This window comes from Mobula birostris, chromosome 4 (genome assembly GCF_030028105.1).
Source record: "Mobula birostris isolate sMobBir1 chromosome 4, sMobBir1.hap1, whole genome shotgun sequence".
Classification (NCBI taxonomy): Eukaryota; Metazoa; Chordata; class Chondrichthyes; order Myliobatiformes; family Myliobatidae; genus Mobula; species Mobula birostris.
The window spans coordinates 145,016,147-145,037,662 of NC_092373.1; the positions used below are offsets into that span (position 1 = coordinate 145,016,147).

Here is a 21,516-nt window from a genome sequence, read left to right on the forward strand (position 1 = left end):
AGATTTCCAAACATTGCGGGGACCGTTTTTGAATTATTTTCAAAACCTTTGATTTGCTGTTAAAGCACAGATGATGACTAATAATTTTTTTTCCTTTTTTTTCCTTCACTAATCAGCTTCGGTCTTGGTAGTGGGTTAGATTTTTTTATATAATAAAATTACTATATTTCAATGATACGAATTAATTAATCTGTATGAATATGGGGTAAGGAGTCTTTATATGCGATTTAGTATAATGTATTGATATTTTTTTCTTGTACTCTGTATTCTTATATGTAAAATTAATAATAAAAATGTTGGAAAAAGAAAAGAAAGGCTTATTTGTTTTGCTGCCACTGATATTCTTAGAACAGATCCAGTTTTGATATCTTTGCTAGAAGTCGTAGTGTACTATACCACGGGGAAAAGGGATACAGGCTCCAGATGAAGGATCTTGGCCTAAAGTGTCAGCTGGCCTTGGCTCTTTACAGATGCTACCTGACCTGCTGAATTCCTCAATCTTCCTCTGTGTGGCTACAGAATCCAGCATCTGCAGACCCTTGGGTCTTCAAATTTGCAGTGTAGCCAGTACAAAGAAAGTTTCAAATATTTATTTATCTTGAACTTAAATATATCCAATCATTTTCCTTCACTGTCCTCACATAATCTTACTCTTTTCTATTCAAATTTCATTTTACCTTTCACTTATTACTTGCCCTGTTTTCCTCTTCTGGACTTTGTGACATTTCTTATCATCCTTGTTTGCTTGATTGCAGACTGAATGACTCTTTGAATGTTTGTTATTTAGACTTTTGTGATAAGTATCCTTTGAATCTGCCTCTCGAACTATTTGTTGTTTCAATGTTTGTTCACCTAGTTAGTATTCTGAGCCCACTTATTTCAAGTACCCCAGAGTGTAAGCATATTCCTAGTAGATTTACTAAGCTGATACCTTGTGCTAGGAGTTCACTGTGTCTGTCTAAGATTTTTTTTCACCCATATTCTCGGCATTTCTCATGGTTAGAATGAGGAACATGTGTACACATGCAGACGTAATATTACTTTTTTGCCCAATCCATTATTTCTGAATTCCTTAGTGTGCAAATATGTACAGAACTTACCTCAAGCCCATTATGGATCATGACCATTCACTCACATCCCAATGGGATGGAAAATTTCAAGGATTCCAATCTTCCAAGTGAAGAATTTCAACTCAGAATTGAACAGCCATACATCAAAGCTGGTGCTCCCGATGTGGCCTTCTATATACTGGCGAGACCCGACGCAGACTGGGAGATTGTTTTTCTGAACACCTACGCTCTGTCCACCAGAGAAAGCAGGATCTCCCAGTGGCCACACATTTTAATTCCACATCCCATTCCCATTCTGACATGTCTATCCACGGCCTCCTCTACTGTAAAGATGAAGCCACACTCAGGTTGAAGGAACAACACCTTATATTCCGTCTGGGTAGCCTCCAACCTGATGGCATGAACATTGACTTCTCTAACTTCCGCTAATGCCCCTCCTCCCCCTTGTACCCCATCTGTTATTCATTTTTATACACACATTCTTTCTCTCTCTCTCCTTTTTCTCCCTCTGTCCCTCTGACTATACCCCTTGCCCATCCTCTGGGTTTCCCCCCCCTCCCCCTTTTCCTTCTCCCTGGACCTCCTGTCCCATGATCCTCTCATATCCCTTTTGCCAATCACCTGCCCAACTCTTGGCTCCATCCTTCCCCCTCCTGTCTTCTCCTGTCATTTTGGATCTCCCCCTCCCCCTCCAACTTTCAAATCTCTTACTCACTCTTCCTTCAGTTAGTCCTGACAAAGGATCTCGGCCTGAAACGTCAACTGTACCTCTTCCTAGAGATGCTGCCTGGCCTGCTGCATTCACCAGCAACTTTGATGTGTGTTGCTTGAATTTCCAGCATCTGCAGAATTCCTTGTGTTTATATCAAAGATTTTTGGTTTAGTCCAGAAAGCACCAGAAATGTGATTTTTACACACCTTATCAGTTAAAGACAGGTATTTGGTGCTAAATTTTGACAACTTTGCTACAGTGTGTGTGTTTAGTCTCTTCGTCAGCAGGTGACTGCGTAGCTGACCACTTAGGAAGTTTCCTCAATCTGAGTCGATAGTTTCAATGAGCAAACGAAGTGGCAGTCTTCAAATTGAAAACTGAAGAAAGGGTCAGAGGTCAGGTCATTGGTTATCTTTCTCACTGAAGCATACCACTCTCAGAAGTGGCATGTGGATGGGATCATTCCAAACTTGCTCCTTATCACTTGTCACTTTGCAAAGCTAATTAGAAAAATAATGAGGAAAGAGTCACTTCCATTGTGCCATTTCATTTTACAAAGCTAACATGAAATAGCTTAAACTTCACTGAAAACTTCATTCTCTTTGCAGATTTTGTGTAAAACAAGTCAGTTTCCAGCTCCATAATCTCCAAAAAAAATGTCTTTCTTCTGGAAGGTAGGACAAAACGGTGAGAGACACGAATGAGATGGCACATATTCGTTTACAGCCTACGGCCTGGGCCCAGAATTTCTTTACCACATTACTCAGAGCATTGCCAATGTAATCCTTTCTACATGAGTGAAGAGTAGAAATTACTACTAACAATAGACTTATATTAGTCTTTTCTCTTTCGTACAAGATACTTCGATAATCTTCCAATGTATGTTATGTTTTATGAGGTTGAAATCTCTAGTCCTAGCAGGATAATTTGCTCTCCCAAACCTTTAAGCACAAGGAGAGCTACCATGTAATTCTCATATACTGTACACCTAGGGTCTCATCAAGAAATAACATTTCTTGATCATCAGCCGTGAATAAATTCCAGCATCTGAACGACTTGCTATATTAAGTTACTGAAATACCTTGTTTGCCTTTGTGGAATTTTTGCATGATAAGAATGAGTAACTTCACTTCCATTATTTATTCTGTGGATTCCTTAAGACGATGTAATTCACAATCAGAATCGGAATCAGGTTTAATATCACTGGCATATGTTGTTTTGCTGCAGCAGTACGTTGCAGTACATAATAAAAAAAACTATAAATTACAAAAAGAATTATAATTGACTAAATAAGTGCAAAAAGAGAGCAAAAAAAAGAAGAAAAAAGTGAGTACTGTACATGGGTTCATTGTCCATTCAGAAATCTGATGGCGGTGGGAAAGAAGCTATTCCTATTGTTGAGTGGAGTAATCACTCAACAAGCTCCAAAACCTGGTCCTCTGTACCTCCCTCTGCAACTGGATCCTTGACTTCATCAGGATACCACAGCCAATGTGGATTGGAAATACTATCTTCTCCTCATTGACTGTCAACACTGGCACACCTCAAGAATGCATGCTTAGCCCACTGCTCCATTCTCTCTACACCCACAACTCTGTGGCTTGGCACAGCTCAGACTCCACCTATAAAGTTGCTAATGACACAGCTATTGTTGGCAGAATTGCATTGTATTGTATTGTATGCCTGCTTGCCACAGTCTGAAGTTCTGCCAACAATAGCTGGCAGATAAGGAGGCTAATCTTGTATTCAACTTCAGTAAGACCAAGGAACCGATCTTGGACTTCAAGAAGGGGAGGTCAAGGCAACATATGCTAGTCCTCATCAAGGGATCAGCAGTGGAAAGGGTGAGCAGTTTCCCGGGAGTCAGCATCTCTGAAGATCCAGCCTGGGCCCAACACATTGATGCATTTACAACGAAGGCATGATAGCGGCTATTATTTCTTTAGGAGTTTGAGGAGACTAGGTATGTCACCAAATTTCTTCAGGTGTACCGTGAAGAGCATCTAACTGGTTGCATAGCCATCCAGCATGGAGGAGTCACTGTACAGGAGCAGATAAAGCTGCAAAAAGTTGCAAATTCAACCAGCTTCATCATAGGCACTAGCCTCCTCAGCATCGAGGATATCTTCAAACGGCGATGCCTCCATCGTTAAGGACACTCATAGCCCAGGACATGCCCTCTTCTCATTGATTACACCAAGGAGGAGGTGTAGGAGACTGAAGATACACACTCAGCATTTCAGGAACAGCTTCTTCCCATCCACTATTAGATTTCTGAATGGGTGATGAACTCATGTGCTATTTATTTTATTTAATTTAAATATATATTTCCTATTGTAATTTATATGTTTTTTATTAATATGTATTGCAATTTACTGCTGCCACAAAACAACAAGTTTCACGACATATGCCTATGATATTAAATCTGATTCTGATTTTGATGTTGCCATCTTTATTGTCCATCCTCAGTTGTCCTTGAGAAGGTGGTGATGTGCCACTTTCTTGAATAATGCCATTCTTGAAGGTGATGATACAAAGGCAAAACAATTGTTTAGAGGTTCCAGGAACTAGACGAAACAATTAGGAAGAAATGGTGATACATTTCCAAGACAAGGTGATGTGCAAATTGGAGGGGAGCATGCAGACAGTCCCATGAATTTGAAGCCCTTGTCCTCCTTGGTGGGAGAGGTTTGTAAGGTGCTCCTGGTCCACACTTAAGCCACCATGTGCTGGATAAGGAAAGTAAGGATGTTTAGAATGGTGGAGTAGGTGGAACATATTGGATATAGTTTACTGGTCAGACTTACTGCACACTTGGACTTTCTTATTCCAAGCACAGAGGGCTGAATGAGTTAACCCTCTTCTCCTAAGAGGAATCCCATGAGATGGAGCTGGCCTTCTAGGGCAAGCAGGGCTTGGGTAATGATGTTGAGATCGTGCTCTCGAACACCCTGATGATTCATTCTAGCCAACTGAATGGTCAAGGTGGGGAAAAAGACATGAGTTTATGCCTTAGGTTCTGGAGCTTTCTTAAGTACATTAGAATTGATTAAATAACCTGATTTTCAAAAAAAGATAGATTCTGTATTACCCATAAGGCTTCTAGCTGTAATAAATATCCTAGGTATCCCTTTTACAGGGGAGATACACCCCACTCCATTCTTGGAGTTAAGATAGTAAAGTTCTACACAGAGTAGTCATAGTAGATAATATATAGGCATCTGTCAGTCTCGTGAGACCATGGATTTGCACCTTGGAAGGTTTCCAGGGTGCAGGTCTGGGCAAGGTTGTATGGAAGACCGGCAGTTGCCCATGCTGCAAGTCTCCCCTCTCCATGCCACCGATGTTGTCCAAGGGAAGGGCACTAGGGCCAATACAGCTTGGCACTGGTGTCGTCACAGAGCAATGTGTGGTTAAGTGCCTTGCTGAAGGACACAACATGCTGCCTCAGCTGAGGCTCGAACTAGCGACCTTCGGATCACTAGACCGACACCTTAACCACTTGGCCACGCGTCAACAGTCACAGTAGATAAAATTCTGCCTTATCTGTACTGGAGAGTTACATAAACCACTCACCATAACAAATTATAATCTAAAAGAACTAATCCACTGAAAAACCCACAAGGAGATTATTTTGGTTACAGCAGACAATGTTTCGTAGTAGCTTTCCAGTTTTAGATATTCATCAATGAGGATGACTTTTCACAGCCTTCCTTGGGAAATTGAACATTTCATCTGCTTGAAGCTGCAGAATCAAACCATTCATCAATGCTGGTAGATGTAATTCTTTACTTTGCCAGTTATGGATATAGGGCCGCTTGTGATTGTGGTGAGTAGAGCTTGTGCCTGAGCCTTTAGATAATATGGAACAGCTGAAGGCAATAAGAACAGGTCACAAACATGAGAAAATCTGCAGATGCAGGAAATACAAAGCAACACACACAAAACGCAGGAGGAAATCAGCAGGTCAGGCAGCATCTATGGGAATAAATGAACAGTCGACGTGTTGGGCCAAGACCCTTCTTCAGGACTGAGAAGGAAGGGGGAAAACACCAGAATAAAAAGGTTAGGGAGGGTGATGGAGGCTAGCCAGGTAGATGGGAAGGTGAAGGGTTGGAAAAGAAGGTATCTGATTGGAGAGGAGAGTGGACCAAAGGAGAAAGGGAAAGAGGAGGGGACCCTGGAGAAGTGATAGGCATGTGAGAAGAGCTAAAAGGCCAGAGTGGGGAATAGAGGGGGGGGAGGTTTCTTTTATCAGAAGGAGAAATTGATAGTCATGCCATCAGGTTGGAGCCACCCAGACAGAATCTAAGGCGTTGCTCCTTCACTCTGATTGTGGCCTCGTCTTGGCATAAGAGAACAGGAATGGGAGTCGAAATTAAAATGTTTGGCTACCGGGAAGTTCTGCTTGTGGTGGATAGAGCAGAGGTGCTGGACAAAGCAGTCCCCTGATTTACGATGGGTCTCACCGAAGTAGAGGAGGCTGTGTCAGGATCACTGGACACAGTAGATGAAGTAGCAGATTTGCAGGTGAAGTGTTGCACTTGAATGGGCAGGTGTAGCACTTAGGCCTCTTGCCAGGAGGGAGATTAGAGGGGAGGGACAAGTGGAAAGAGAATCGCAGAGAGAGCGATCCCTGCTGAAAGCAGAAACGGGGAGGGCAGTAAGGATACGTTTAGTGGTAGGATCCCTTTGGAGATGGTGGAAGTTGCAGAGGATAATGTGTTGGATCCGGAGGCTGATGGGGTGGTAGGTAAGGACAAGAGGGAATCTATCATTGTTAATGCAGCAGGAAGATGGGGTGAGCGTGGATGTTTGGGAAATAGAGTTGATGCGGATGAGGGCAGTGTCAATGGGGAGGGAGGGAAACCCCGATCTTTGAAGAAGGAGGACAACAGGAGTTTTCTTAGTTTAAAAGTAATTTGTTTTTAGTTAAGAACATTTAACCACAGGAGAAAGGCAGAACTACATCTTAGAATATGCTGTTACAAGTAGGCTTTGTGCATACATATTGTTCATTCTAGCTTGCTGATGAAGCTTTAACATATATAAAAGAAAAATCCAATTTTCCTCTCAGCCCCAATCTCCTGCCTTCTCCTTGTATCACTTTATGCCCTGACCAATCAAGAATCTATCAATCTCTGCCTTAAATATACAAAAAGACTTGGCCCCCACAACTGCCTAAGGCAAAGAAATCCACAGATTCACCGCCCTCTGGCTAAAGAAATTCCTCCTCATCTCCGTTCTAAAAGGACAGCCCTCTATTCTGAGGCTGTGTCCTCTGGTCTTAGACTCTCCCACCATAGGAGACATCATCTCCACATCCACCCTGTCAAGGTCTTTCACCGTTCGATAAGTTTCAATGAAGTCACTCCACATTCTTCTAAATTCTGGTGAATACAGGCCCAGAGGCATCAAATGCTCTTCATACGACAAGCCATTGGGTCCTAGAATCATTTTCATGAGCCTCCTTTGAATCATCTCCAGTTTCTGCAGATCCTTTCTAAGATAAGGGCCCCAAAATGCTCACAATACTCCAAGTGAGGCCTCATCAATGGTTTATAAAGTCTCAATATTACATCCTTGCTTTTATATACCAGTCCTCTTGAAATCAATGCTAACATTGCACTTGCCTTCCTCACCTCAGACTGAACCTGCAAATTAACCTTTAGTGAATCCTGCACAAGGACTCTCAAGTCTCTTTGCATCTCATTTTTTTGCATTTTCTCTCCACTTAGAAAATAGTTAACCCTTTCAGTTCTTTTACTAAAGTTCATGAGCATACACTTCCCAACACTATTCCACCTGCTATTTCTTTGCTGATTCTCCTTCTGTAGCCTTGATACTTCCTCAAAACTACCTGCCCCTCCACCTATCTTCATATTGTCTGCAAACTTTGCAACAAAGCCATTATGCAAATCATTGACATATAACCTAAAAAGAATTGGTCCCAACATTAACCCCTGTGGAGCACCACTAGTCACCGGCAGTCAGTCAGGAAAGGCTTCCTTTATTCCCACTCTTTTCCTCCTGCCAATCAGCCACTGATTTCTTGATGCTAGAATCTTTCCTGTAATACCATTGGCTTGTAGCTTGCCTCATATGTGGCACCTTGTCAAAGACCTTCTGAAAATCCAAGTACACAAAAGCAGCCAGTTCTCCTTTGTCTATCCTGCTTGTTATTTCTTCAAAGAATTCCAACAGATTTATCAGGCAAGATCTTCCTATGCTGACTACGGTCCATTTATCATGTGCCTCCCAGTACCCTGAGACCTCAACCTTAATAATCAATTCCAATATCTTCCCAACCACTGAGGTCAGACTAACTGACCTGTAGTTTCCTTTCTTCTTCCTCTCTTCTTCTTGAAGTGTAGAGAGGCATTTGCAATTTTCCAGTCTTCCAGAACCATCCCAGAATCCAGTGATTCTTGAAAGATCATTAATAATGCCTCCATGATCTCTTCAGCCACCACTTTCAGAATTCTGAGGTGTACACCATCTGGTCCAGGTGACTTATCTAACTTCAGATCATTCTGTTTCCCAAGAACCTTCTCTCTAGTTATGATAACTTCACACACTTTATGCTCCCTGACACCTGGAACATCCATCATACTGTTGCTGTCTTCCACAATGAAGACTGTTGCAAAATACTTATTCAATTTGTCCACTATTTTGATGTCCCCTATTGGCTACCTCTTGTTTTCCAGTGGCCCGAAATCTATTCTCACTTCTCTTTTACACTTTATGTATCAGAAGAAACTTTTGGTATCCTCTTTAAAATTATTAGCTAGCTTAATTTTGTATTCCATCTTTACCTTCTTAATGACTTTTTAGTTGCCTTCTGTTGGTTTTTAAAAGCTTCCCAATCCTCTAACTTTCCACTAAATTTTGCTCTATTATATGCCCTCCCTTGTTATCCACAGTTGTGTCATCTTTCCTTAGTCTACTTCTTCCTCTTTGGAATATATATATCCTGTGCCTTCCAAATTGCTTCTAGAAATTCCAGCCATTGCTGCTCTGCCGTCATCCCTGCCAGTGTTCTTTTCCAATCTGTTCTGGCCAGCTCCTCTCTCATGCTTCTCTAATTCCCTTTTACTCCACTGTAATACTGATACATCTTACTTTTGCTTCTGCTACTCAAATTTCAGGGTGAATTCGATCATATTATCCTGCTGAGGAGTTTCAGCCCGAAACATTGACTGTACTTTTTCCATAGATGCTGCCAGGCCTGCTGAGTCTCTCCAGCATTTTGTATGTGTTGCTCAGATTTCCAGCATCTGCAGATTTTCTCTTGTTTGTGATTCGATCATCAATATCCCCTAGGGGTTCTTTTACCTTAAGCTTTCTGGTCAATTCTGGTTCATTGCATATTCAGACATTCTCTTTATGTTAGACTCAGTGCCATCTTCATGCTGCTCTCTTCTAAACTCAACTTCAAAGTAAACTCGTTGGTTTAATGAAGACTGAGGTCAGGAAAAGCCAAAGTTCCTAAGCCCCTCAACCATATGATTTCCTTTCACAGTCAGAGTATAAAAGCTGATGTCCAACATATGGTACACAGAGCAGTCTTCCTCCAAAACTAGCAGCACTTGGCAAAGACCTGAAATAGCTCCCAATAGCAGGTACTGACAGTTAATAGTACTGCCATTTTAAACCTGTACCCTTATCTTTTTGTCCGGCAACCTAATTTTAAGGTGTAAAACAGACATTTAACTATACACATAAAATTTGCTGGTGAACGCAGCAGGCCAGGCAGCATCTGTAGGAAGAGGTACAGTCAACGTTTCGGGCTGAGACCCTTCGTCAGGACTAACTGAAAGAAGAGCTAGTAAGAGATTTGAAAGTGGGAGGGGGAGGGGGAGATCCGAAATGACAGGAGAAGACAGGAGGGGGAGGGATGGAGCCAAGAGCTGGACAGTTGATTGACAAAAGGGATACGAGAGGATCATGGGACAGGAGGCCCAGGGAGAAAGAAAGGGGGAGGGGGGAAAACCAGAGGATGGGCAAAGGGTATAGTGAAGGGGACAGAGGGAGAAAAAGGAGAGAGAGAAAAAGAATGTGTGTATATAAATAAGTAACAGATGGGGTACGAGGGGGAGGTGGGGCATAGCAGAAGTTTGAGAAATCAATGTTCATGCCATCAGGTTGGAGGCTACCCAGACAGAATATAAGGTGTTGTTCCTCCAACCTGACTGTGGCTTCATCTTTACAGTAGAGGAGGCCGTGGATAGACATGTCAGAATGGGAATGGGATGTGGAATTAAAATGCGTGGCCACTGGGAGATCCTGCTTTCTCTGGCAGACAGAGCGTAGGTGTTCGGCGAAATGATCTCCCAGGCTGCGTCGGGTCTCGCCAATATATAGAAGGCCACATCGGGAGCACTGGTCGCAGTATATCACCCCAACCGACTCACAGGTGAAGTGTCGCCTCACCTGGGAGGACTGTCTGGGGCCCTGAATGGAGGTGAGGGAGGAAATGTAAGGGCATGTGTAACTATACCATGTTTTAGATCAAAGGTGCTTATTATATGCCAAAAATACTCTGCATTGAGTGAGGCTCCTCTTTTATCACTCAAATCACTAAATCAACTTCAAAGCCCCGATTTATGCATAATTTGTTAAGTTTATCTGTTGCTGAAATACGCCACACTGCTTTTGTTTCCTCTTCCTGACAATCTTGATCAGCCTCCCTAATTTTACACTTCAGAATCTTGAGTTCATCGAAACCTGCTGCCATTTTCTCACTCACACCAAGTTTTGCTCAGCCTCCAAAACATCAGTGGCCTCTGGTTAACTTGCAGCGTGATTTTAAAATGATCAGCTTGGCTGTCAAGTTTTTATTCCAAACAACAGGAACTCTGCAGATGCTGGAAATTCAAGCAACACACATCAAAGTTGCTGGTGAACGCAGCAGGCCAGGCAGCATCTCTAGGAAGAGGTGCAGTCGACGTTTCAGGCCGAGACCCTTCGTCAGGACTAATTGACTATTCCTCTGTCTTTTTACTCTTCTCCACCCTTACAACCTTTTAAAGTACAAGCACTAATCCTGATCTCTTGATCATGCCAGAGTTTACTGTTTCCACCATTAGCAGCCGTGGTTCAAAGTCTTGCAATTGCTTCACTAAACTACATTATTTTCCTATCTTTCCTTGCTCCATTAAGACATTCTTTAGGACCTGATTGTTTGAGCAAGCTTTTGATTGTGAAAAGGTATTTCAGGATGTATATTGTATACATTTCTAAGACATTAAATGTACCTTTGAAATCTTTGAAATATATATTTTTTGTGGTTTGGTTGAAAACTTTGGCTGGTTACATCTAGGTCATATGCATTGAGGTGTTTTGCTATGTTGACGGCTTTCTGCAAACTGAAGATTTTGCATGCAGTCTGGTTATGTGTAAGATATTCCCTTTCCATATAGGTTTTTCAGCCACAGGCAGAGTAACATAAAGGTCTGTGCCCAGTTTTCTAGCTGCAGTCAGTTATGTAAGCTGTGACAGCCCATTGTACCAGTCTTGGCCCAGCTATGCTCCAGTCAGTTACAGGCAAACTTGCAACACAAATGAGGCCACAGGTGTAGGTCACAGGCATGAGAGCCAATCTGCTCCAAGTCATGGAGTTGGATAGGCAAACAGCCTGTTCTGGTAATTCTTACTGGACTGTTCAACAAAGGCTTGTTGTACATCTCTACCTGTTTACCCTGATTTGTGCTTGGATTTCATGGATTTGTGCAAAATTATTACTTAGCTTAAAATCGTTCTACAGAGCCTGTAAGCATTTAAACACTGCAGGCTTTCAATTATTTAATATATTGAACATAAACCTTCAACTGTGCCTCCAGCCAATTTCCATGGAGGATCCTACAGACTTGCACAGCCAGAGAATTATTTGCTGAAATGTTTATGATTTGTGTGACTCTCAATATAAAACCACAGCTTTTGTTTCAGTTATGAGACTTGGCTTTGTGTAGCATCGTTCACAATTGTGGGATGTCCCAAAACAATCCACAGTCAAAGAATTGCTTTTGGATTGTAGTCTCTGCTGTTTCCTTGGTAAATCTGGAAGCTCACTTCTCATTCCAGGGGAATGAGATGAATGACCAGTTAAGTGGTACTTTAATGCAGAGTGTTGGGCGAGACATCAAGAGGCTTTCTTAAATAGCATCAAGTGCTCCATCTAGCTAACCTAGCTAATAAATCATCAGTGAAAGACACTATATTAAATATAGTGACTAATTCAAGTAAGTACTCCCTCTATATTTAACTGAAGTCACAGCCTGGATGTTATGCTGAAGCTGTAAGCAGTACTTGCACCCATGCTCTGCAATAATTATGCCAGATTGGCACAATCAGTAAAACCCATCAGGAATATCAGAGTCAAAAATAAAAATGGCTGTAAGCAGCATATCATCTTAACATTCATCTCCTTGTTTCCAGATCCAAAGATGATAAAAGAATTGAACTCTCCAGGAATCCTTCCAGTTCAGCTCCAAAGCATTTTCTATTACCTTCCTCACCTGATGTCTAATAAGGATAGCCTTCAGCCGAAGTTATTGATAGGTCAGGGAAGAACTGGAGGTAAGAAGCTATGAACTTAAAATGTGTTCATAAAAATGATCAAATGTAAAATGCTTCTGCCTGAAATCTTAACATAAATGGGTAAATTGAAAAGCTTTCCATTACCTTTCTCATATTGTCCAGTCATTTTTGAAAATACTCAACAATTAAACTTTGACCCCTCTTCTTTCAGTTTTTCGAAATCTTTCACTGTCTCGAATTTTGCAGTTGAAATATTTTCTCACTCTCTCTAGGCTAGCATAGTCAAACCTTGAAGATTTTGAATGACTACGGACATGGACAAAATGTAAAAGCTTAAAAAAACTTACATTTGCCTAACATCCTCCTCAAACTCCGGATATCCCAATGTTATTTGCAACAGAATAAGTACTTTTGTCGCCTTAGTTACTTTGGAAATTAGAGTTAATTTGTGCATGGTAGGTTGTACAAATAGCACTTAATAATGAATAAGTAATCTGCATGAGAAACTGGTCAGAACACTATTGAGAACCCTCTGCAAAATAGTGCCAAAGGGTTTTTGATTACCACCTGAGAGGGCCCGCCATTTGGCACCTCCAAACTATAACGCTACACCGTACTGGATCAGAGTGTCAAGCTTATGCTTATTTTAAAGGATTGGGACTTGAACCGCTAGGCAAAATTCACCACTTAATCATAATGGATAAGATTTAGAAAAATCCTTTTGCCAATTTAGAAATAATCTGTTGGAAAATACCTCTTGAACTTCAAAGGGCATGGAGTAAATTCCACAGGGCTGATACACTTCCTTGTACTACGCACACTGACTCACTTTAACATCGTCACTGAATATATACATTCCTTAACACCACAGTTAACTCAATCCTTGGCTTATTTAGCTTGAATCTTTATAAATCACCTACCCTTGAAAATCCTAAGCATTTTAGATTCTTTCATTACTTAGAAAATCTCACTTGCTTAAGTCTATACTTATTGCAGGTTGAGCTCTCCTGCTCCCTAAATGTATTGTGGTAACAATCCATTCCTTTAATTGTGTACTTTAGCCACCATGCTAAAGTACACAATAAAATTACACAATAAAAAGTAGATAAAAACTCAGATTTTAAATAACACCTCATATCAAGATGGAGTTATACTTCATACTTAATATTCAAACATCCTGACAATACATTCCATTGTTCAGTGAGGTCAGTTTTCATTTCTGATGCATACTGTTCACAATAAAGTAATTACTGCAAAATGAGTTGGGTAACTTTGTCCCAATAAAGAGGCTTAACATTGGGTGACTGCTTCAGCTTGTAGCCTGCTTTTACTAGGCATTTCTGGTGGCATTGAACATGATTTGATGCCTCCATCCCAATACCACATCTGACAACTGCCAGTGGCATTTATTTTGTTACTGACTTGTAAAGCCCCACAATGAGGGATCCGAATTCAAGCAAGAGGCTCTGGAAATCCACATGACAACTATAATCACACTAGACTGAATTCAGTATAGAATCACAACTGTACCTACAACCAGATGTGCTCTGTCTTCCCGGTGCCAACAAATCAAACTCCCCAGACTCCCCAGATGATGGAGGAGTAAAGGACTGAAGATGAGGGAATATGATGGGAGGGGAAGATGATGCATGGAATCAAGTAAGACAGGTCAGGAGGTGGGGCAGAGGGGGAGAGGAATCAGTGGCAGAAACGTGCGAGTGGATGGAGGAGGGGAAGGAAAGAAGGTGGCATACGGCTGGGGTGTGTGTAGAAAGTACTTCCACTCAGCACCTCTCAGCCTGCTGAAAGGACATAATCTCTCCCTTGCACTTACTCTGGAAGAAGCCTTTGCATTCATGTGATAATTGTCATGCTCTCACGATACTACAAAGAGCTTTTAGAACCAAAAAAAGTACCGCTGTTATCACCAATGACCATCCCGAAGAGGTGTACCTGCACAAGTACATAGATAGATATATGAAATGAAAAACTTGCAGCGCTATCACGGGCACAGAGCATCATATAAGTACATTCATATAAAGAAACATACTTAATGCAAAGAGATCAAAATCGTCATAGTGCTGCTAAGCTGTAGTGATTAGAGTTGTGCCAGTTGGTTGATAAGCTGAAAGGTTGGAGGGAAGTAGCAGTTCTCGATCCTGGTTGTGTGGGGCTCCCGGCTTCTGTACTTCCTGCCCGGTGGTAGCTGTTGGAAGATGGTATAGCCTGGATGGTGGAGATTATTGACAATGGATTTTGTCGTCTCGAGGCAATGCCTCCTGTAAGTACTACTGCTGGCGGAGAGGGATGTGGCTGAGTCCACTACTCTCTGCAGCTTCTTATAACCCTGCACATTTGAGTTGTCATGCCAATCAAAATACAACCAGTCAGGATACTGGTAAAAGTACCGCTGTAGAAGCTTGTTAGAGTGTTCTGTGACAAGCCGGACTTCCTTAACTTCAGCAGGTCAGAAAACAAGAAGCAGAGTTAACATTTTAGATCAAAGATAGTTCAATAATTTTCATGTCAATCTGAAATAGTATCTTAACCACTGCTATATTTACATATCAGCTCTGTGCTAACAAATGGAGAAGCTGGCAGGAAACAAGCTAAGTCCATTGACAGTACTTCAAAGGGATAAGAGAACATCAAGGACAATCTTCCTTATTCACATAACATATTGAATCTAAGGAACTAAAACACCTTCGGTTTGTATTTGTTGGCTTTGTTTCTTAATTTCCAGGAAACTTAAGTATGCTGTTTGATGAAAAGATCACAACAAAGGCCACGACAGAAGGACAAAAAAGAAAATATGTCACTGATTTAAAGATTGCCTGGTTTATGTATAAATGAAAGAGTTGCCATGTAACTGTCTTTATTGTACTTCATGTTAGCTTAATAAATAGAATAAGCAGCTCATCTATCTGCCTTCCCATTTATGATGACTGCAAAATATGAAGTATTATTAAGCTCCATTTACTGTCTAACCTTGACTAGGTCACAATCACTAGCTGATCATAAAGGCTGACTTCATCAAGTATACTGGAACCAGAAAGCTACTCACATCTCAAGGCTGCTTCCCATCCAATTAAGTCATAATTGATCAAATCCATTTATACGCATTCACTCATCCTCCCTTGGTGCCCTCGTGTGATAACAACCTATTTTTCAGTCCATTGCTTTTTGGGCGTTCCTGGTTCCCGCTACTAGTTGTTGTTGAGCGGTGTTACAAAAACAACCTGGTACTCATCACCGGTAAGACCAAAGAATTAATTATGGCCTTCAGGACCGGGAAGTCGAGGGAACACGCACCAGTCCTCATTCAAGGGATCAGCAGTGGAAAGGGTGAGCAGCTTCAAGTTCCTGAGTGTCAACGTTTCAGAGGATCTGTTGTGGGCCCAACGTACTGATGCAATCACAAAGACGGCACACCAGCAGCTATACTTCATCAGCAGTTTGAGGACACTGGGCAAGCCACCGAACACTAGCAAATTTCTACAGATTTATCGTCGACAGCTGAGGAAGAGTCTCAGAGCAGCAGGCTGACTGGCTCCCCCTTCACCTCAGGCCCCGACACCCTAACCTTTTCAATCTGGCCATTCTCATTTAAGTGGTTGCGGAAGAAACCAAGAATAAGTAGTATACAAAGCTTCTATCGTTCAACTAATTCACATGAATTTGACATGCTGCCGACGTTAGATTAAATGGGCACAGGTTAGTCACTCATCACACGCCTGCTTCAAAGTTCAGGGAACATCTGATTTTGACTCCCAGAGTGTCCAGTTAATGAGTGGTTGTCTTGGTAGTTTTATGGCAGTTGTACAGTAGTTAATCTGCTGAAAGGCAATTAAGTAAATACTTTGCTGCTCCAGGTGCTGTAAAGCTGGTTTTTAAAAAGTGTTCTCTGAAATTTGAAGCAGGCCTGTGGTGAATGACTAAAGGCTGATTTATACCTCTGGGTCAAATGGACGCCATAACCTATGCAAGTGGCCTATGCGCATTGTGAGCATTTATACTTGTGCGTTGGTGTGTCTGCGTCACTCTGCAATTCGGGCACATTGCGCATGCGTACACACCTGCCTGTGCAAGGGTTCATGGTCACGGTAGTCTTTCTCGGGGTAAACAAGTTTAAAGCAAGTGTCTTTTTTCGTAAAAGCGAAATGTGTCCTCCATAATTTCGGAGGTCTGTAAAGCTTTATGGAAAGCATTGCAGCCAGAGTTCCTTCCCTGCCCTTCAGTTGGCCAATGGGAAGCTATTGCAGCGGAGGAGGAAATGCAATGCTACCGCAAGCGGACCAATCACAGTTGTTGCAGTCTGCGTTGCCGTGACGCGTAGTTACATTTTGGGAGAGGTGCGCGTCAGGCTATGATGTAGGGATCCGCATAGACACTGCGTAGGGTTCGCGGCTATGCTGTACCTACGGCGTCGATTTGACGCAGAAGTATAAATCAGCCTTTAACCTGTGCCCATTTAATCCAATGTCGGCAGCATGTCAAATTCATGTCTCTTGTTTCCTTCACCTCTGCAGGGCGCTAATTTCTCATATGGCTAAAATCTATTAAAGCTGCACAACGTTACTTAAATCCAGCTTTTACTTCTTAAAAGAGGCAAAAGTTTACAGTTATAGCATTTTCTGGAGCAGAAATAAGCTGGGTGACACTCAGGAATGAACCAAAATGAGATACTCCTAGTCCTGTGGTTTTCTATGGCTGCACTGGAGACTGCGGTGCAGCAAGTGTATAAAAGGAGAGATTTTCTCTTCCTGCAACAGGCCAGGGCAATGGAAGATGATAGCAGATATGGTTAAAACCAGGAATACATGCCCATGCTCCTAGGTATAAAAAGTTGTAGAGCATGGAAGCAGGCTTGACAGTCCACTTCATCGATGTTGACCTCTCTATGATATTCCCAATTGCCTGCATTGACTCCATATCCTTCTTTTCCCTTCTCTTTTAAGTACCTGCCCAGATGCCTGTTGAATATTGTTACCTACTGCATGTCCACCACCTCCTCCAGCAGCTCGTTTTAGATACCAACTACTCTTTGTGTGAAATATTTATCCCTCTGATCCCCTTTAAAACTCCTCGCTCTCACCATAACCCTTTAGTTTTACTCACATCTACCATGCAAAATTCCAGCTATGTAGCCTATCTGTGCCTCTCATTTTACACTGTGTACCTCTATCATGTCATCTCTCAGCTTCCATTGTGCAGAGGAAACAGACCCAACCTAGCCAGTCTCTCTGCAGTTCCCTTGCACCACCCACCACACTAATAGCTCAATGTATCACACACCCCTTGCTAGCTTCTGCCAATCAGGATACACACCAGACATTCGTACGCTAAATTGCGTCATTTACCAATACTGAAAGACCAACCCCACAGCTTGCACACGCTTCCAGCTTTTCACTAGTGGTGACCACATCACACAATCAAATTGCACAAAATCCTCTGACACTCCCCTCTCCCGTTTAAGGCAAAGTGTTACAATATTAGAGATGGCTGCAGACAGGTGGTGGGGCCAGGCCCAGTAGCTTCATCTTAACCTCATATATTTGGTGTTGGCCAACACTGTAACAACCATTACAAGTCCTCAGCAGACACAGACTGTAAAGGACAATGATATCCATACAACCATAAGACCATAAGACAAAGGAGCAGAAGTCGGCCATTTGGCCCATCGAGTCTGCTCCGCCATTTTATCATGAGCTGATCCATTCTCCCATTTAGTCCCACTCCCCCGCCTTCTCACCATAACCTTTGATGCCCTGGCTTCTCAGATACCTATCAATCTCTGCCTTAAATACACCCAATGACTTGGCCTCCACTACCACCCGTGGCAACAGATTCCATATATTCACCACCCTCTGGCTAAAAAAATTTCTTCACATTTCTGTTCTGAATGGGCGCCCTTCAAACCTGAAGTCATGCCCTCTCGTACTAGACTCCGCCATCATGGGAAACAACTTTGCCACATCCACTCTGTCCATGCCTTTTCACATTCGAAATGTTTCTATGAGGTCTCCCCTCATTCTTCTAAACTCCAAGGAATACAGTCCAAGAGCAGTCAAACGTTCCTCATATGTTAACCCTCTCATTCCCAGAATCATTCTAGTGAATCTTCTTTGTACCCTCTCCAACATCAGCACATCCTTTCTTAAATAAGGAGACCAAAACTGCCCACAGTACTCCAAGTGAGGTCCCACCAGCGCCTTATAGAGCCTCAACATCACATCCCTGCTCCTATACTCTATTCCTCTAGAAATGAATGCCAACATTGCATTCGCCTTCTTCACCACCGACTCAACCTGGAGATTAACCTTAAGGGTATCCTGTACGAGGACTCCCAAGTCCCGTTGCATCTCAGAACTTTGAATTCTTTCCTCATTTAAATAGTAGTCTGCCTGTTTATTTCTTCTGCCAAAGTGCATAACCATACACTTTCCAACATTGTATTTCATTTGCCACTTCTTTGCCCATTCTCCCAATCTACCCAAGTCTCTCTGCAGACTCTGTTTCCTCAGCACTACCGGCCCCTCCACCTATCTTCGTATTGTCAGCAAACTTAGCCACAAAGCCATCCTGATAGTTGATCTTCCTCCTCACATTCTACTTCCACTTCCTCCCCCAGACTCTTCTGATGTGAAGAATGCAGCAAGTATAAACATGTACTTACACTCTCCAACCACAACCTTACCGGACATCTAGTGGTGTCAACAATGATAGAAGAGCTTGGAGACAAGGGATACCTCATGAGGGGTATAGACAAGAAAACTATTTCCACTGTGGTTAAGTGAGACTAAAACTAGAGGTCATAGGTTAAGGGTAAAAGGTGAAACATTTAAGTGGAACCTGAGGGGGTAATTTCTTTACACAGAAGGGGATGAGACTGCGGACTGAACTGCCAGTGGAAGAGGTGTAAGTGGGTTTTATTTAAGAACAATTTAAGAGCAATTTGGATAAGCACATGGATGGGAGGGGTATGGAGGGATCTGATGTACCATAGGTGTGGGCCGATGGGAGGAGGCGGTTTAGTAGTTTGGCACAGATTAGGTGTGCTGAGGTACTCTATGACCCTATAAGGACATGAATCACTCAACTTCACACACTGAGTCACCAGCTCTGACACTGTAATTTAAGGGTGGGTTTAGAGGCAAAGTCTGCACTTGGGTCAGAGACTGGGAACTTCCAGCTAGCAATGAGGCAGGGACAAAGGATATCATGGGGTAGGCTGACTACAGGATGAGGCAGCACATGTTTGGTTGTACAGGCCATCAATGGGCATTCTGTCAGGCAAACGGCAGGCAGAGACTGCGTGAAATGCTGGTGTGATCAGGTCTGCCAGAACATCTATGAGGAGTGTCAAGGAGTTTGGGATTGACTTCACTCGTATTTTATGATACTTGGACTGTGTTCTGGATGAGACAGCCAAATTCAAATCCAAAGTCTACTGGGATACAGCTTCTGGTGGCCAAGGTTCAGCCTTTGGACAACACAAGAAGAAGCCAGCCAGTATTTGGATGCTGAGACTGAAACTCAAGAATCAGCAAGCTCATATCGCCATGGATACCCAGGTTCACAGAGTTTACAGGTTGCTGCAGTGGTCTAGCAATCTCTCCTTTTGTGGATTAATAGGACAGACAAGACTCCACCCCAGGGAAGTACCTGAGCTTTCATGAATTTGCTGCCATCTAAGTTGACTACACTCAGTTGCTGACCACTGCCTCTCTGTTAGTGCCTTCATTACTGTGTATCAGTCAACCTAAACCATCCATCCATTTCCTGCAATTTCTCTGTCTATGCTGCGTCTGTTCTTGAGATGAGGCTTTCTGCTGTGGGTGATCTGAGATGTCCGCCTTTCTCTGGACACGTAACCTCACCCCCATGGTCATGGATGGAGCCCTCTCTGGATCTCTTCAATTTCCTGCACTTGTGTTCTCACTGTGCCTTCCCCACCCCAGACAAAGCAGCGACAGATTTCCCTTGGTCCTTACCTTTCACCCCACTCTCCTTCCTATCCTGCACATCATTCTTTGATGCTTCCACTAGCTACAACATGATCCTGCCACTACTCACATCTCCCCCTCCTTATCGTCTTATGTTTTCTGTGGGGTTCATTCTTTCTTTGTCTCAATGGTCACTTTTCCTGAAAACCATAGGAGGTGCAATTTCTATCTCCACCTCTCCTCCCTCACCTCCATCCAGGGATCTAAACAGGCCTTCCAAGGGAGACCAGAGATACACATGTACTTCTGCCAATCTTTGCTTTCAGTGCTCTCAACGTGGCCTCCTCCATTTCTGTGAGACCACTTTGCTGAGCTCCAGCATGCTATCCGCCATGGCTATCTGGAGTACCTGGTTGATAGCCTTTTTAAGTCCCCTTCCCATTCTAAGACCGAGCAGTCTGTCCTCGGCCTTCACTACTGCCAGATTGAGGCTAAACACAAGCTGGAAGAACAACAACAGTGTCCGAGTAATCTACAAAGGACTGACATTAATTTTGAATCCTCCTACTTCAGGCAACCTGACCCCCCTCTGACCCTTTCATGCTCCTTCTGATCTACCCAAGTCCTCTCACACAAACACCCTTCTTTACAAACACGCCCAACTCAATTATCAGCCACCCCATCTATTCTATCTGCCCATCACCCACACACTCTCCCACTGGTCACCTGTCCCCTCCTGCCTTTGTTCACTGATTTGGTTCCAACCTTTATGTTCCTTTCTTATCAGGTTCCATCATTTGCAGGCCTTTCTTGCATCCACCTACCGTTTCTAAGCCTTTGTCTTTCTCTCCATTCTCCCTCCCTCACTTGGCTCCACCTGCCAATGATGCTTCCTGACCTCTCCTGGAGTTACCCATCACTTGTCCGCTCTTGACCTACCCTTTCCCCTCACCTCTTTATATCGGCTGTCTCCCATCTATTCTTTCAGTCTAGGTGAAGGGCCTTCACTCCACAGGTGCAGCCTAACCCTGAGTTCCTGTGGTTTTTTCCTCCACTTCCAGTGATAAGTTCTAAGTAGATTTGTATCTCCTGAGAGTTGTGTATCTGCTCTTCTTTTGATCTATAGCTTTAATAAATTTTTAATTGCTCAATTTTATTACAGCTTCTCCATCTCTTGTTTATTGCGGTAGTGAGAGGTCAGGCAGATGCTAACGGAGCAGTTACTCTCAGCGTTCACTGCTCGTATGGT

At 42.8% G+C, this 21,516-nt stretch overlaps 1 protein-coding gene across 1 annotated transcript in view; it reads left to right on the forward strand.

The window, feature by feature from the left end:
* LOC140196648 (alpha-1,3-mannosyl-glycoprotein 4-beta-N-acetylglucosaminyltransferase B-like) overlaps positions 1-21,516 on the forward strand; it is a 167,966-nt gene that overhangs the window by 58,616 nt on the left and 87,834 nt on the right. Inside the window, exon 3 of the mRNA XM_072256198.1 lies at positions 12,220-12,360. Coding sequence (XP_072112299.1) covers positions 12,220-12,360 — 141 coding nt within the window. The remainder of the gene's footprint in view (positions 1-12,219; positions 12,361-21,516) is intronic.